Source organism: Squalius cephalus (assembly GCF_949319135.1).
Source record: "Squalius cephalus genome assembly, chromosome: 21".
NCBI classification, from domain to species: Eukaryota; Metazoa; Chordata; class Actinopteri; order Cypriniformes; family Leuciscidae; genus Squalius; species Squalius cephalus.
In genome coordinates, this window is record NC_137142.1 from 12,561,828 (window position 1) to 12,576,897 (window position 15,070).

Consider the following 15,070-nt stretch of genomic DNA (forward strand, 5'->3'; position numbering starts at 1 on the left):
AAAAATATATTTAAAGTGTGTGTGATATAAAATATGAGGAAAATATTCAATATTTGTTAGCTTTTAAATATGAGGGAACTATTTATCTGACAGAATTATGTAGCAAAAAAAAGTAAACCACAGCTACAGGTTTTATATACAGTATAATAGGACAATAATGAGAATTACAGAACAAAAATAAAATATTTATACATTACAGCAATAAGAATTTAGAGAGCATGATTGCTATCAGCATGATTTTCTGCTCATTGAATGGATGGGAGGCTGAGTATTGTCTGCTCTGCTATTATTAAGCCCTGTTCTTTGTGTGCAAATGAAGATTGAGAGATACATCTGCTCTTTGACTCACTCTCTCTCACCGATGTTTTTCAGGTGTCTACCATCTCACGAGCCTATAGTTCTTGACATTGACTTCGGTATAGATGGTTTCATGGTCTTGGTATCCATTAATTCAATAACCATGTTTTTGTTTTTAGTTTTTTTTTTTGCCATTGCAAGTAAACCTTTATTTAATTTGGGTCAAATTTACTTTTATCCTTTCATGTCATGGTCATGCAACTTCTCCATGCAGGGAATTGCATAAAAGTTTAATTTTATTATTTGGCTTTAACATTGTTTTTCCCTGATCCCATCAAAACAGACATGTGACCCATTTTTGGGTGATGACCCACTCATTAAATCCCACAGTGGAAGTCTAAACTGTCATCAGTGCTGTTTTTGTATGTGAAAGTAAGACAGATTATGTGTTGGTGCTCACTGTCTGTCTCGCGACTCACAGTGGGGTCTGTCTCAGAGCCACGTGATGTTTCCTGACCTCTCCTTTAATTAAAAGTCTCTCCTTGCTTTTGACATCACAAAAGTCATCTTTAATAAACTCTGTCCTGAGTCTCTAAAAGGCATGGCAGCACAGAATAGTCTCCTTTAAAAGGGTAACTAGAAGCATTCTGGGTGTAGAAAGCTACTATAGTAAACAGAGCTTACAGAAGATTAGCTGCTGTTTGATGCTGGGTGGAAGTGCGTCTGTGCCCTAGTTGCTCTGTTGAGTTTGTGTCTATCAAAGAAGCAACGGAGCCTCTTTTCTCCTCAGCAGATGAAGACGTGTTCTAATTGAGGCAGAAGTGGGCTAGATCTTTCGGAGTAAACTCAGAAAAGGAGGGAAAAAGTCCTGCAGAGTCCTCCTATGTAATGTCAAAATTAGAGTTCTAAGCAGGATGAGGTCTTATTAAAGTTATTTAATGTGATGTGGAGTATCAAATTAGCAAATTAGCAAATTAGCTCAAGGGAAATATGAGGTTTTTACAAGGTTTTTAATGCTCGATGGTGTTTTAAGCCCCCAATGGCTCCTTAGAGGCAGCTAACCCTACCCTCAACCTTAAACCTACCCATCCCCTCGCTGCCTGGAAGGCGCAGTTGGGGGCATAAAACACCAAAGACCGTTTTTAATTGATGATATTGACTTCTGTTAAAGCCATCAGCCTTCATTATTTCGACTTATTTGGTCACACTTTTGATTAGGGTCAAATTCTCACTATTAACTAACTATTAACTACGAATTTTGCCTCAATAAACTCCAAATTACTGCTTATTAATAGTTAGTAAGGTAGTTGTTAAGTTTAGGTATTGGGTGGGATGTAGATTATGGCCATACAGAATAAGGCATTCAAATGTGCTTTATAAGTACTAATAATAAACAGGCAATATCTTAGTAATATGCATGCTAATAAGCAACTAGTTAATAGTGAGAATTGGACCCTAAACTAAAGTGTTACCACTTATTTTTTATAGTATCATGTTTAACAGCTAAATTTGTGGTGAAAAACTACACAATCCATGATGCTGTGCAGAAAATAACACCAATCAGAGATTCGAAACATGCCAAAAGATCTTGTTAGCTCCACCCACTCCCATGAAGCACCAACATACTTAAATATCTGAATGTAGTATGTAGTATATGCATATTTTGCAGTAAATTTAAAACTTTTTTTTATATATATTTACATTTATTCATTTAGCTGACGCTTTTATCCAAAGCAACTTACAATTGCTATATATGTCAGAGGTCGCACGCCTCTGGAGCAACTAGGGGTTAAGTGTCTTGCTCAGGGACACATTGGTGTCTCACAGTGGATTCGAACCCGGGTCTCTCACATCAAAGGCATGTGTCTTATCCATTGCCCCACCACCCCCAAATATAAATATAAATATAAATATTATTCACTTTTTTAATATTTCTCCATCGTTTTTAATTTGGTAATGCTGTTCGCAATGCTTCATGGGATTGTTGTTCTTTCTATCACTAAAGCTGTTAAGTATTTTTTCCGATTTTCAATTACTTTTTTGCTTCAAATCAAAGTTTTTAATGTTATGATTCACCTCGTAGCTGGTTGGCTTGTTTCATTGCTTATAACACTTTAACAAAGAATTTTTTGAAATCCCTATTTTCAGAGAAAATATATATATTTTTTTTTTTGGGGGGGGGTTTAAGAACTGTTCACTGAAAGGTTCTTCAAAACTCTCTGCTTGCTCGATTCCAAACGATAAGCTTGTAATAATGTTTTTAACTCCAGTGGTACTGGTGGATTTCCGTAGGAAATTCGAGCATGTCTTTGCATCATTACGTCACATCCGTACACATAAAGAAGGAGTCTCGGCTAGTAGGCTATGTTGCGTTTGAGGATGTTGGAGGTGGAGATTTATAGCCTTTTCTCACAGCACTTGATATAATTAAACTTATCAATTTGATGGCGGATCCAAAAAGGTTCAAATGACAATCACCAGTTACAACTGGAGATTCACTCTTTGTAAAATGCAAAAGAATTCAGGCTACAGAAAAAAAAAATAGACTGCAACTGGGCCCATGCGAAAACAAGGATAATATCATTTAGGGCATTAAATGACACATTAACATTTTGATTCACATTCACATTCTCACATTCACATTCACATTCTCCTCAAAACATTGGATTAATCCGCGCTGTGCCGCGCCGAGGCACAACCCACGTAAAGTTGATAATTCCGCGAATAACTGCAATTGCAGATTTCGGACAGAGATGGCAACAAAGAGGAAAAAAATACGGACTGCAGCTTTAAGGAAGGTTATTAAGGAAGTTTATCATGCCCATTTCCAGCCTCTCAATGACCTTTAGATATAAATAGACTTTTTTTTTTTTTTTTCTATGGCTTTAAGACTCATATAAATGCCCTATTTGCATGTGAAATGATTAACAGAGCTTACACATGTTTTTTCTGTTATAGTTTCAATAGATGGTCTTGTGGATAGATCTATTTATCTATCTATCCACTCATCCATCATCCATCTATCCATATTATGTAATATGTGTTTATTTGATCTAATTTTATGTTCAAAAGAACAAAGGGTAATTTGGCTTTTCATGATATTATCTCTTTAAAGGGATAGTTCACCCAAAAATGAAAATTAGCCCATGATTTACTCACCCTCAAGCCATGGTGTATATGGCTTTCTTCTTTCAGATGAATACAGATATATTAAAACAAAAAATGTCCTGGCTCTTCCAAGCTTTATAATGGCAGTGAATAGGGGACACGATTTTGAAGCCCAAAAAAGTGCATCCATCCATCATAAAAGTACTCCACACGGCTCCTGGGGGTTAATAAAGGCCTTCTGAAGTGAAGTGATGTGTTTGAGTAAGGAAAATATCTATATCTAAAACAGCAAAAACTAAAATAACTAGCTTCCAACAGACGGCTGTATGCATCGATTTACGGCGAAAGAGTAACCCCATACCTGACGCATAACGTATTGATGTACGGGGAAGAGCAGAGGATAGAGCAAAACAAAACACCGGTCACAAATTAGACGTCTAAAACGAGAATTCTTAAAAAAGAAATGTCGAAGGATTCCGATATAAAAGAAGAGGAGCTTGAGTTTGTTGCCCAGCCCTATTTGTTTGAACCGCGAGAGGCGTCAAACCTTACACAACTCCTACATCCTACGTCATACATCACATCAGGGTTTACTCTTTTGCTGTAAATCGACTTGCGTAGGCCGTCTGCCTGAAGCTAGTCTATAAAGTTTTAAATATGGATATTTTTCTTACAAAAACCCATCGCTTTGCTTCAGAAGGCCTTTATTAACCCCCTGGAGTCGTATGGATTACATTTATGATGGATGGATGCACTTTTTTGGACTTCAAAATCTGGACCGTTATTCACTACCATTATAAAGCTTGGTAAGAGCTAGGATGTTTTTTTAATATAACTCCGTTTGTGTTTGTCTGAAATAAGATACACCTAGGATGGCTTGAGGGTGAGTAAATCATGGGATCATTTTTTTTTATTATTTGGTGAACTATCCCTTTAATTTTGAGTGTACTGCAGCATATCATTCTAACTGAGTGGAAACATTTAAATTTATTAATTTCCTAGAAGCAATTTTCCAAAGCAACTTACAGTGCATTCAGGGTATATATTTTGTCGGTATGTTTGTTCCCCCAAGCAGGCAGTGCAGTGAAGCCTCATGAGCCATGTGGTTTACTGAAATGGACCAGCGGGATACAGAATTTCACTGTGTCTGCCCAAATGCTGTAACAAAATCTACATCTTCTGCAACTTGTCTGGTTTTCCAGTAATGTTGACAACATTTACCTTTATTTGGGTAACAGATAATGAGGTTGTAACCTGATCGGTTTCATCATGATAGATTACCACATGGTTAAATTCTGAACTCAAAATTATTTACTATAAATTTAGGTCACTGAATTGAATCACTATTCTGAGTTAAAATCACGTCATTCTGACTGACAAAAATAGCTTTTGATTCGAATTGAAAGCCAGTGAATTGAATCAATTACCTGCTGACTCACTCACTCACTCATGAATGCCTTTTATTATCATTATACACACGTACAACTAAATTAAAATGTATTCATATTCACACCCTTAGTTGATCAGGATAAAAGCCTGAGGTGATCAATAATTAATGGGAAGAAAATCTCCTGCTTCTCACCTGCCAACTGGTGCTTAGTTGCGTAAGAAGAGTTAGGCGGCATACGGTAAAGGGGGAACAGTATCTGCTTTGTGTGTATCCTCTGGCATCTCTTGCCCTCATGACTCAGAGTGTAAGGTGATTCGTCTCAGACACTTAAAGCTAATTGATGTGTGGATGACATTGTTGATGTATGTGTGTGAGAGTGCTGTATCATGGTCAGTAAAAAAATGCCTGCTACTGTACCGAGGCTCAAAATGGCTCTTTTTCAATTCTTGAGTCTGACTTTGAATTCAATTAACATCCACATAGAATGCAGGAGGCAATGGCGTCCACACAATTCTGTATGTTTTATTGAATCATGACAAATGATACAGTTTGGACGTGGAATGCCTACATTAGTTTTACACTCCAGGCACAACTTCACAACATGCATACAAAATATATTAATACATATATAATTTAAAGTTTGAATAAAGTGCGAAGAAGCCAAATTTCCTAAGTCGGACAACCCTTTTGGCCATGTATATATATATATATATATATATATATATATATATATATATATATATATATATATATATATATATATATATCATACCTCATGTTATAACCAATATGATGTATCTATGATCGCAAATATATAAATTCATGCTGAAAATGAAATATATTTACATTGTCTTTTAGCAGAGGCTTTTATAGAATGTGACTTTAAAACTAGGAACTGCATTACTAAAATCTTTAAATTTCATTTCATTTTAATTATCAAATTTAGGAATTGGGTTTGTATTTAAAAGGCATTCCCAGTTCTGTTATGAATTGCGCACAGCCCTGTACTGTACATTAGTCTCTGTTTTCCTTTCTCTTGCTGTCTTTCTTCTCATATGTATCTTTCCTTTTCTTCTCTTCTTTTCTCTTCTCACTGCTGCTGACACTAACGCCCCTCAGACTGGCACTATGAGGGTAAGACTCCTTTCTTTCCTCTATCACATCATGAAGCCAATTTGACAGGCTTCTCTCTTTTCTTTCTTTGACATTCACCCAGTAAAATCATTTAACACTAGTGTTGGCTGTTCATAATCTAGATGTAACCTCATGTGAGTGAGATTTGAGAGTGATGTGTTGTGATAAAGGTAATGGCAGATTTGAGGCTGACTCTCTTTCTGTCTCTTTCTTTTTCTGGCAGAGTGTAAGTTGTCACGGTCGGGTCCACCTGCCACTATTGTCACCATTGATGAGGAAAGTCCAAATGGTAAGTATATGTGCTTACTTATCTCCTCATGATGAATCTGAAGCATGCTGCTTTCTGTGATCTGGTCTGCTATTGATCAAATTTTGGCATGCGTTTGATTATGAAGTTAATTTGATTTTCTGTGGTGTGATTCAGGATTTCCCAGCTGGGGCTTCATAAAGCCCTAGGGGTTCATGGAGATTGTGATATAAATGTCAAAATATTTTTTTATATTACTCCTTTTTTTTTGTTGTTGTTGTTGTTTTTTTTCATAATATATTACAATACACTAAGGTGAAAATCGTATCAGAAACTATTTATACACTGCCTACTTTTGTTGTTTTTTAAAGAATTATTTTATGGTTAGCAAGGCTGCATTTATTTGACCAAAAATACAGTAAAAACTGTAATATTGTTAAAATATGTTTTACAAAATAACGATTTAATAATACATTTTAATTTTTACAAATTAAAACGACTGTTTTCTATTTGAATATATTTTAAAATATAATTTATTCCAGTGATGGCAAAGCTGAATTTTCAGCATCATTATGCCAGTCTTCGGTGTCACATGATCCTTCAGAAATCATTCTAATATGCTAATGTGATGCTCAATAAATATTTATAATTATTATCACAGTTAAAACAGTTGCGCTGCTTAATATTTTTGCGGAAACCATTATATATTTTACTTGGTTATTTTGATGAAAAGAAAGAACAGAAGAAGAACAGCATTTATGTGTAATTTAAAATAGTTGTCTTTACTGTCACTTTTGATCAATTAATGTATCCTTGCTGAATAAAAAAAATAGGTATTTTGGTAGTGTAAAGATTTTAATATGTAAAATGACATTGATCGTACATAGACAAAAAATAGTTATGGACATGAATAATACCTCAAATCCTGTGGCATATTGCAGAGAGATGAGCTGTTACTTTTCAAATGGATTTTCATCAGACAAATGGTAAATCAAAAGGAAAAATAAAATGAAGTCCACAGTCCCAAACCCCTCACTAGTGATTATCCTGAGCTGTGATTCCAACTGCAGCAGACAGGTAACATTAAAAGTCCATTTCATGCTTTTAAGAGCTTTAAAAAAAAAAAAAAAATATATATATATATATATATATATATATATATATATATATATATATATATATAATTCAAGTGTATTATATAGTGAAATTTTTGTTGCGTGCAAAAAATCAATAGAGAAAGATGCTTTTTTGCCCCAGAAAAGTGTAGTTATGATATCTACCAGCAGGGGCTGCCTGTGTCAACCTGCCAAACATTGGGTTCAATTGATAAAAAGATTGGTAAGTTCTGGTATAATTGATCTACTGTGACTTAAAAGTGAATTTTTCCAATGTTCAGTCTCAAACTTCCCAGACGTCATGCTGTTGTCTGAAGCTCAATAGGCAGTCACCTGTTGGTTTCTATGCTGAAATGGTGCGTGTTAGTGTGCTCTCGCTGGAGCCACAGATGGTGTTTTTGTGTCGGAGGCACGCTGGGGCCGTTTATCACATACTGTATCTGCGAGCAGGTGATGCTACACCTCGTCATGCGTTTATAAAGGAGCCACTCGCCGCTGTAGCGCTCAACAGAGCATTTGACAACACTGCCTGTTTGCTGATGCGACAGGTGTTGGCTGCTACATCCGAATTTACTCTCTGTTTCCTCCTTCCATCCTTTTTTCTCTTCATTCCCCTCCCTCCCTCCCTCCCCCCTGCCCATTCTGTGGGTCAAAGAGTTTGTTCAGCATCCGTGTGTTGGCTCAGGAAAGTGCATCGAGGCAGAGGCCTGCTGGGAAATGTAGTTGCAGTAAAAGTGAGCAGTTAAATGGATATTTTGCTCTGCCTACTTATGTGTTTAAATAATTAGTCTGTTTTTAGTTTCTCGCTCTAGCGGACTGTGATGAGACAAAACAGCCAAAGGGATCCTCTGGGTCACTTAAGCAAAACAGGAACAAGTGTTATGTTGTGGTAGTGATACAAAAAGCAAAAGAGACAGACAAATTTACCTGCATATTATTCAGGTGATATTAATTCTGTTTTAGTGAATATTTCATTGCAAGCCTCTTCCAGTTTGACAAAAAAAAAAAGACTAAATGTTTGCATCATTTCTGATGTCTGGCAGTGTTTCATTATGCATCAGTACTCAACAGTAAGAATTCAGTTCAGAGTTTTTCTTGTCCTGCCAATGTTTTCAATGGTTTCAACATGTTTTGTAAGTAATTAAATGAAATGTTTATATATTTGATTTTAAAATAATTGTTTAATAATAATAGTATTATTTATTATAATAAATATATAGTATTAATACTGTATATAGTAGGTATATTTATTATTATATATTTCACAAGTATACTATGCAATTCAAAAGATTGAGGAAGTAACTTTTTCTTTCTTCTTTCATTCAGCAAGAAGACTTTTACATTGTTATGAAAATATATATTTTAAATAAATGCTGTTCTTTTAAACTTTCTATTCATCAAAATGTTTCCACAGAAATATTAAGCTGAACAACTGCTGCATTAGAATAAGAAATGTTTCTTGAGCACCAAATTAGCATGACATGAATAAGTTATATTTAAACTATATTAAAATAAAAAAAATGGTTATTTATATTTTAATAATATTTGACAATATTGCAGATTTTACTGTCAAATGTAGTTCTGTTTTAGTTTTGTTGTTCTGTTCCTGTTTTGGCTGTGTTCCCTTTGCTATTTTGTTTCCATGGTAAATAATTGAGTTTGCACGTGTTCCTAAGTTACGCTAATCATCACCCATCTATAAGTCCTGAGTTCTCTCTAGTTCTTTGTCCTGTATCATCAATGTTTGTTTGGTTGTTTTCTCTTGAGATTCCCTTCGGATATATCATTAAAGACTGTTTATTCCTCTGAATCTCATACGTTGTGCGATCTATACAGTGAGACCATAACAGAATACAGGACCCTCATACTGAGTATATTTAAGAATTTTAAACATGGACTCACCAGCTTGGCATCTCCTCCTCCTTCCTGGACAAAGACCACTACTGGAGTATTTGGTCTGATTGCTCCAGCTTGGATGAATTTCCTCTACAGCCCGCGACCCAGAGAACAGCCAGCCACCATCCCGCTGCACGGACACAATGCCAGAGCCCACCGCAGACAGAGGAATTGAGCCTGCCGCGATTAATGAACTGGACCTACCGACCTACCAAAAGGACTGAGCCAAACACCACCCCGGAGCCTGAGCCTCGACAAACGTCTGACATGGTGTATTAGTCGGCAACACCCCATGGTGACACCGTGCGTCACCATGGGGATGCTCGTCGAGTACGAGGGAATGGAGGAAAACCCCGCCCACATTCCCACCACCGAGGGTGAGCTGATATTTGATTCAGCTGGATGTTTTGAGAATTTGATTGAGGAAATTTCCAGATGTCTCCTATCCTCGCTTGTCCCACCCAGCATGAAATCTCCAGTGCCCCCTCTGGTTCCACCCAGCTCAGTCTTCTTTCTGTGTGGATCTGCCTTTGGTCTTCCAGGATTCCCTGGCTGCTCCTCCAGCAGCTGTTCCTGCCACTCCACCTTGGCCTGTCGCCCAGACTCCTCCCATCTTGGCTCCTCCAGGGATCATAGGCTTTATGGCTCCACCAGGCTCACTCGACCCTCCGGCTCCACCTCGGTCGGACGTTACCTCCGCCCTCCTTCCTGCTCAACCTCGGCCCTTAGTTGCTCCAGCTCCACCTCAGCCCTCCTGTACCCTAGTTCCACCATGGGGGTCTATGCTACGGCTCCATCACGGCCTACAGAGTATGTTGAGTACACATCTCTGCCTTTACACGGACTTACGGGTCTTCATCTACGCTTCGTCCCTTGACCTCTTCAGTTCCTACAGGCTCCGTCTTCCCTCCATCTCCTCCCTGGTCTTCAGTCACACCGGCACCACCTCAGTCCTCTGGCACCTGGCACCACCTCGGACAAAAATATATATCGATATATCATACAAACTCAATATACCACTCATCCCTATAAATGTCGAAGAAATCCAATTTTTTAATCGTTATTGATGAGTCCTGTGGATGTATTTTTTTAATGTAACTGAAATTACTAAGACACAAAAGTTTTATAAAGTGCTTGAATTGATATGATCAATTTAATATGCAAATGTATAAAGATTTGATAATGTGTGGTGGAACAGAAGAAGCCACAGAGCTTATGCTTATAGCTTAATGCATCATGGATATTGCATTTTATTGATGTCAGAAACACTTGGGCACGTTTATGATGGTAGGCCAAGTAAACTAGAAGGGAGTTTTGCATTTAAAGCAGGCACATAAACCCTATTGCATTTTAATTGAACTTTTCTTGTTTGAGGTACTAGTGAATTGTGATAAAATGAAGTCTGTTTTGTTTATAAAAACTGATCATTTTCTCATTCATTGAAAAGTGTCTCAGATGACAAAACCATGGGCAATGTTGTATGAGCTTAATGCTAGAGAAACATACTGTAGTGGTGTTATTTTCTTGTTTTGTTCAGCAGTGGCTTCATTTCTGAAGGAATACAGAGCTGCTAGTAAAGTACACACTAGATGGGTGAGAGAGACAGAGAAAAATTGCTTGTGGGAGGAAAAGGAAAAGAGTCAGGATGAGATTATATAAACACTTGACATTTTGGATCAATTCAAATGCACCAAGATCTCGGCAGTCTATGTTCTGCTGTATATGAGAAATACTTAAATAGATCCCATATCAGAGACGTTCCTCTTCATTTAAGGCCTCTGTATGTTTGGGCTGAAATCAGAGCACAGTTGCTGTGGTAATACATTTGGCCTGGCTGCTGGCTGTACTTTGATCCCTGCATCATAGACGTTATATCTGGTCATCAAAAGTGACCTATTTTAAATATATCTCAAGGCATCTGAAATATTAGAGTCCGTCTGACCCCAGGTTCTGTGTGGCAAGGATTTCAGTTCAGGGCAGGCTCAGCTCTTTGAAAAATATCAGAGTCAATTTACTGGTCAATTTAAGTTTAGATCAGGGTTTGACTATTATCAGTGTAAAAGCACACAGATAATTTCTCTTCTACTGGGGAAACACTTAATATACGAAATTAAACATTCATATAAACTACAGCTAAATTTCACCTGAGATTTGGAGTCTAATTACAGAGAGGTAAAATTTCTTTAGAAAGATGGCAGCATCACTATTTTATTTTTACACAGGACTATTTGTAAAATCTTTTGAGTTTAGCTATCTTTATTGCGTTATGTGTTAACGGGGACAGTTAAAAAAGGGAAAAAAAGCTGAAAATCAAATAATGTGACTAACTAAATAATTAGAAATATATTTTCGGGGGGGTTTCTGTCTAAACATTTGCATAGAACCTATCTGTCTGAGTGAAATAAATATTGTTTTTCCAAAGTTTGCGTGCCTGCAATTCAAAAAGTATTAATTATATCTCAAAATGATTTTAGATTCTGGTTTTAAACTTTTCTTTTGAATATTTCATTTTCAAGGCCCTTTATGGTTCTATCTCATATATTTGGGGATCTTATTGCAACTCTATGTCCAAATTGTTGAATTTTACCCATTTGCAATGGTTGAAAACCAAACGTGAGTCACTTTGCATACAGCTGATACTTATTGCATGTAAAGGGGAATGTCTGAATAATAATAATAAAAATTAAGCTAGAAATGTATTGTTACTCACAGACTAGAATCGAAAGGTAAAAACTCTTTGTTAGAAATTACCTTTTATCACAACTATTATTGGTTAGATGGAGGTTAAAGCAAGGTTAAAGTGTGCGCTCTCCCTTTCATTACTGCCGTGATCAGTAATGTTAGGCCTTAGGCCTATCGTCCTGGAGACTATAAGTTGGATCACGAACAGTTGGTACAGATCCATCCTCGAGTAAAAATGAGAGTAAATGAAGACTGCTATGTTCATTATTACATATAACAAAATAGCTCAATCGCTTAGGAGACATTCTTGTCTACAGCTGCTCCGGTGTCGAAACAAAGGCAAACATAATGTAAAAGTGAATTTTGCATACTGTAATAGGTGCCTTTTAAGTTCAGAAATTGCAGTTGGACAACAGTTTACTGTTTACATACTGTTAAGCGGAAAATTGTGCTTTTAAAAAAAAGCTTATTTACACCAAAGTCTAGCCTGTTTGAAAACTTTTTGGCCATCTTTTACTACTGTGAACACTATTTGGGCGGTTTTAGATAGTGATATTTCATAGCAGGGTCAGTGTTTTTAGACTTAGTCTCTTAAAACATGCTGTGTTTGAGGAATATGATTGTTCTGGAGCTCAACATAAGCTCTTTCTGTTTATATATAGTAGTGAGATTGTAGTAAGTATTGCTCATCCTCATTATTTGCTTGCATTGCATCAGCAGTGTTTAGTTCTAGTCCATATTTGCGTGTGTATGTCATCATCGATTCAATGCTTATGAACGAAACTGGGGTATTTACGCTGTTGAATAAATATGTTTTGTGAAGCTTAAAGAATGTATTTATTTGAACAATTTGGAATCCAGCATCTTCTATATTCCCTTTGCTTCTCTACTGCTGTTAATTTTATTATTATTCCTCACTTTGAACAACTCTGAACATTTGATCCCTATGATTAACACTCACCAAACTTTGCATGCATGAAGAGTCTGTGGCTAATTGCATTTTGTGTAATTTTGGGATGGAAGGGATGTATGGTTGCCTAGCAACTAGCGGTTAAATTAGCAATATTGAAAACATCAGCCGTGCTAACCCCGTTTGAGCTGGAGCCTTCACATGAGACTTCCTCTCCTCACCGTGAACAAAATTTCCCACAAGGCCTAAATACTGATATATATATATACTACTGGTCGAAAGAAATCTCTTATGCTCATTGTAGATAGGCTGGTCAAAAACACAGTAAAAACAGTAATATAGTGAAATATTATCACAAATTAAAATTAGGCCTAACTGTTTTCTAATTAATATATTTTAAATTGTAATTCACTTTGATGGCAAAGCTGAATTTTCAGCAGCCATTACTCCAGTCATCAGTAGCTCCTTTCACACGTACAGTCTGGTAAATTAACGGTAAATAAAAAATACTTTTCAAACATACCATTGAATCGGTTCTGGCAATTTACCAGTATGAGAAGTTTAAAATTACCATCAAATTACTGGTATGATGCTGTGTGTTAACAAAGAATGAAAATTACCGATATGAGCATGTAAGAGGTCAGAATTCACTGGCGTAAGTCTTCTTTGGGCCAATCATAAAGCTCTGTCAGAGAGGTCTATGGTAAGTTCCCTTTCAGTTCTGGGATTGGTTACCTGATTGGTATCACGCTTAGGGAGCCTGTCATCTTCGAGTATTGATAAAACGAGCCAATGCACACACTTTCTCTGCCAGAAACTGCCTGAGTAGCTCCTCCCACCTCACTACCCTTGACAGAAGAGCGGTGAAGGGTTGCGAGACAATCCCTCCAGTGGAGCGGTCTGTCACGACACAGGTACACCTGCGTCCGGCGGCCGCTGCCTCTTGGACGGGGGATCCTCGTCTCCCCTCTAAGGGCTGTGAGTTCTAGTCCGTTCTTATGAGCAGAGCTTACAAAGCCTGTGGGCAAGCCGCTTCCTTTTTGCATGCCATGGTGTTGCTACAGGTCTACCAGGCCAAGGCATTCATGGACATGCACGTGGGTAGCCCAGACCGTGCGCTCATAGGTGAGCTCTGCACCGCACCTTAGTGGTCCAGGAGCGCCATCTCTGGTCGATATGGGGGATGCGGACCAGGTTTGGTTCCTGGACTCCCCTATTTCCCAGGTTTGGCTGTTCGGAGACGAGGTAGAGAACTGCGCCCAACAGTTATCTGTCGCCCAGGTGCAGACGGAGGCCATCCGGCACATCCTGCCCCGGCGGCCCACTGCTGCCTCCACCCTGCCGCCAGTGGCAGATCCTCCGCCAACTCGTCACTGGGAAAAGAGTAAACTTGCCCACGGGCTGAGGATCTCTTTTTTTGGTATGAAGATGGACTCAGTCCAACATGTTTCTCAAGAGGAACGTGTCCGGTCTGTGCAATACAGAAGTGAGAAAGGGTCCCACTGAAACTTTTCAGAGGCTCCTGGGGCATATGGCAGACGCAGCCGCAATAGAACGGCTTCCTCCATATGAAGACCGCTTCAGCACTGGCTTCACGGCCGAGTCCTGAGGTGGCCATGGCAGAGCGGCACACTCCGTGTGACAATCACCCTAGCCTGCCGCCAAACCCTCAGCCCGTGATCAGACCTTTTGGCCACGTACAACGGGCATGCAGTAACTGAGGTCTGGGTGGGCCTCCAACTGCATTGGCATCAACTGCCTCAAGTTGCTAGCAGTAGATCTTGTAATGTAAAGCAAGTCTTGTAAACCTTGTAAAGCAAGCATGTACTGGTCTGTACAGACAACATTGTGACCATTGTGCAACACTTCCCTCGCATGTCGCAACTCGCCCACCACCTCCTCCTATGGAGTTAGAAGCTTCTGACGTTGCTTCATTGCTTCACTTAATTTTCCGGCCTGCTCAATCGTGCCTCACGACAGCCTGTGGCCCATGGAGAGTGGAGACTCCATCCCCAGGCAGTCCAGCTTTTCCGGGACCACTTCGGGGCTGCACAGTTACATCTGTTTGCCTCTCCAGACTCATCCCATTGCCAGTTATTTACTCCCTGACCGAGCGGAGAACCCTCGGCACGGAGACACTGGGACACAGCTGGCCCTGGGGCCTACGCAATATGCGTTTCCCCAGTGAGCCTTCTTGCACAACACTGTGCTAAGTCAGGAAGGAGAAGGAGCAGGTCTTCCTAGTTGCCCCTTAATGGCCTAACTGGACCTAGTTCCCCTGAACTTATTCT

The 15,070-nt window shown here is 38.5% G+C and overlaps 1 protein-coding gene across 1 annotated transcript in view; it reads left to right on the forward strand.

The window, feature by feature from the left end:
- pcdh15a (protocadherin-related 15a) overlaps positions 1–15,070 on the forward strand; it is a 231,075-nt gene that overhangs the window by 45,043 nt on the left and 170,962 nt on the right. Inside the window, exons 3-4 of the mRNA XM_079856369.1 lie at positions 5,915–5,929; positions 6,153–6,218. Of these exons, the coding sequence (XP_079712495.1) occupies positions 5,915–5,929; positions 6,153–6,218 (81 nt within the window). The remainder of the gene's footprint in view (positions 1–5,914; positions 5,930–6,152; positions 6,219–15,070) is intronic.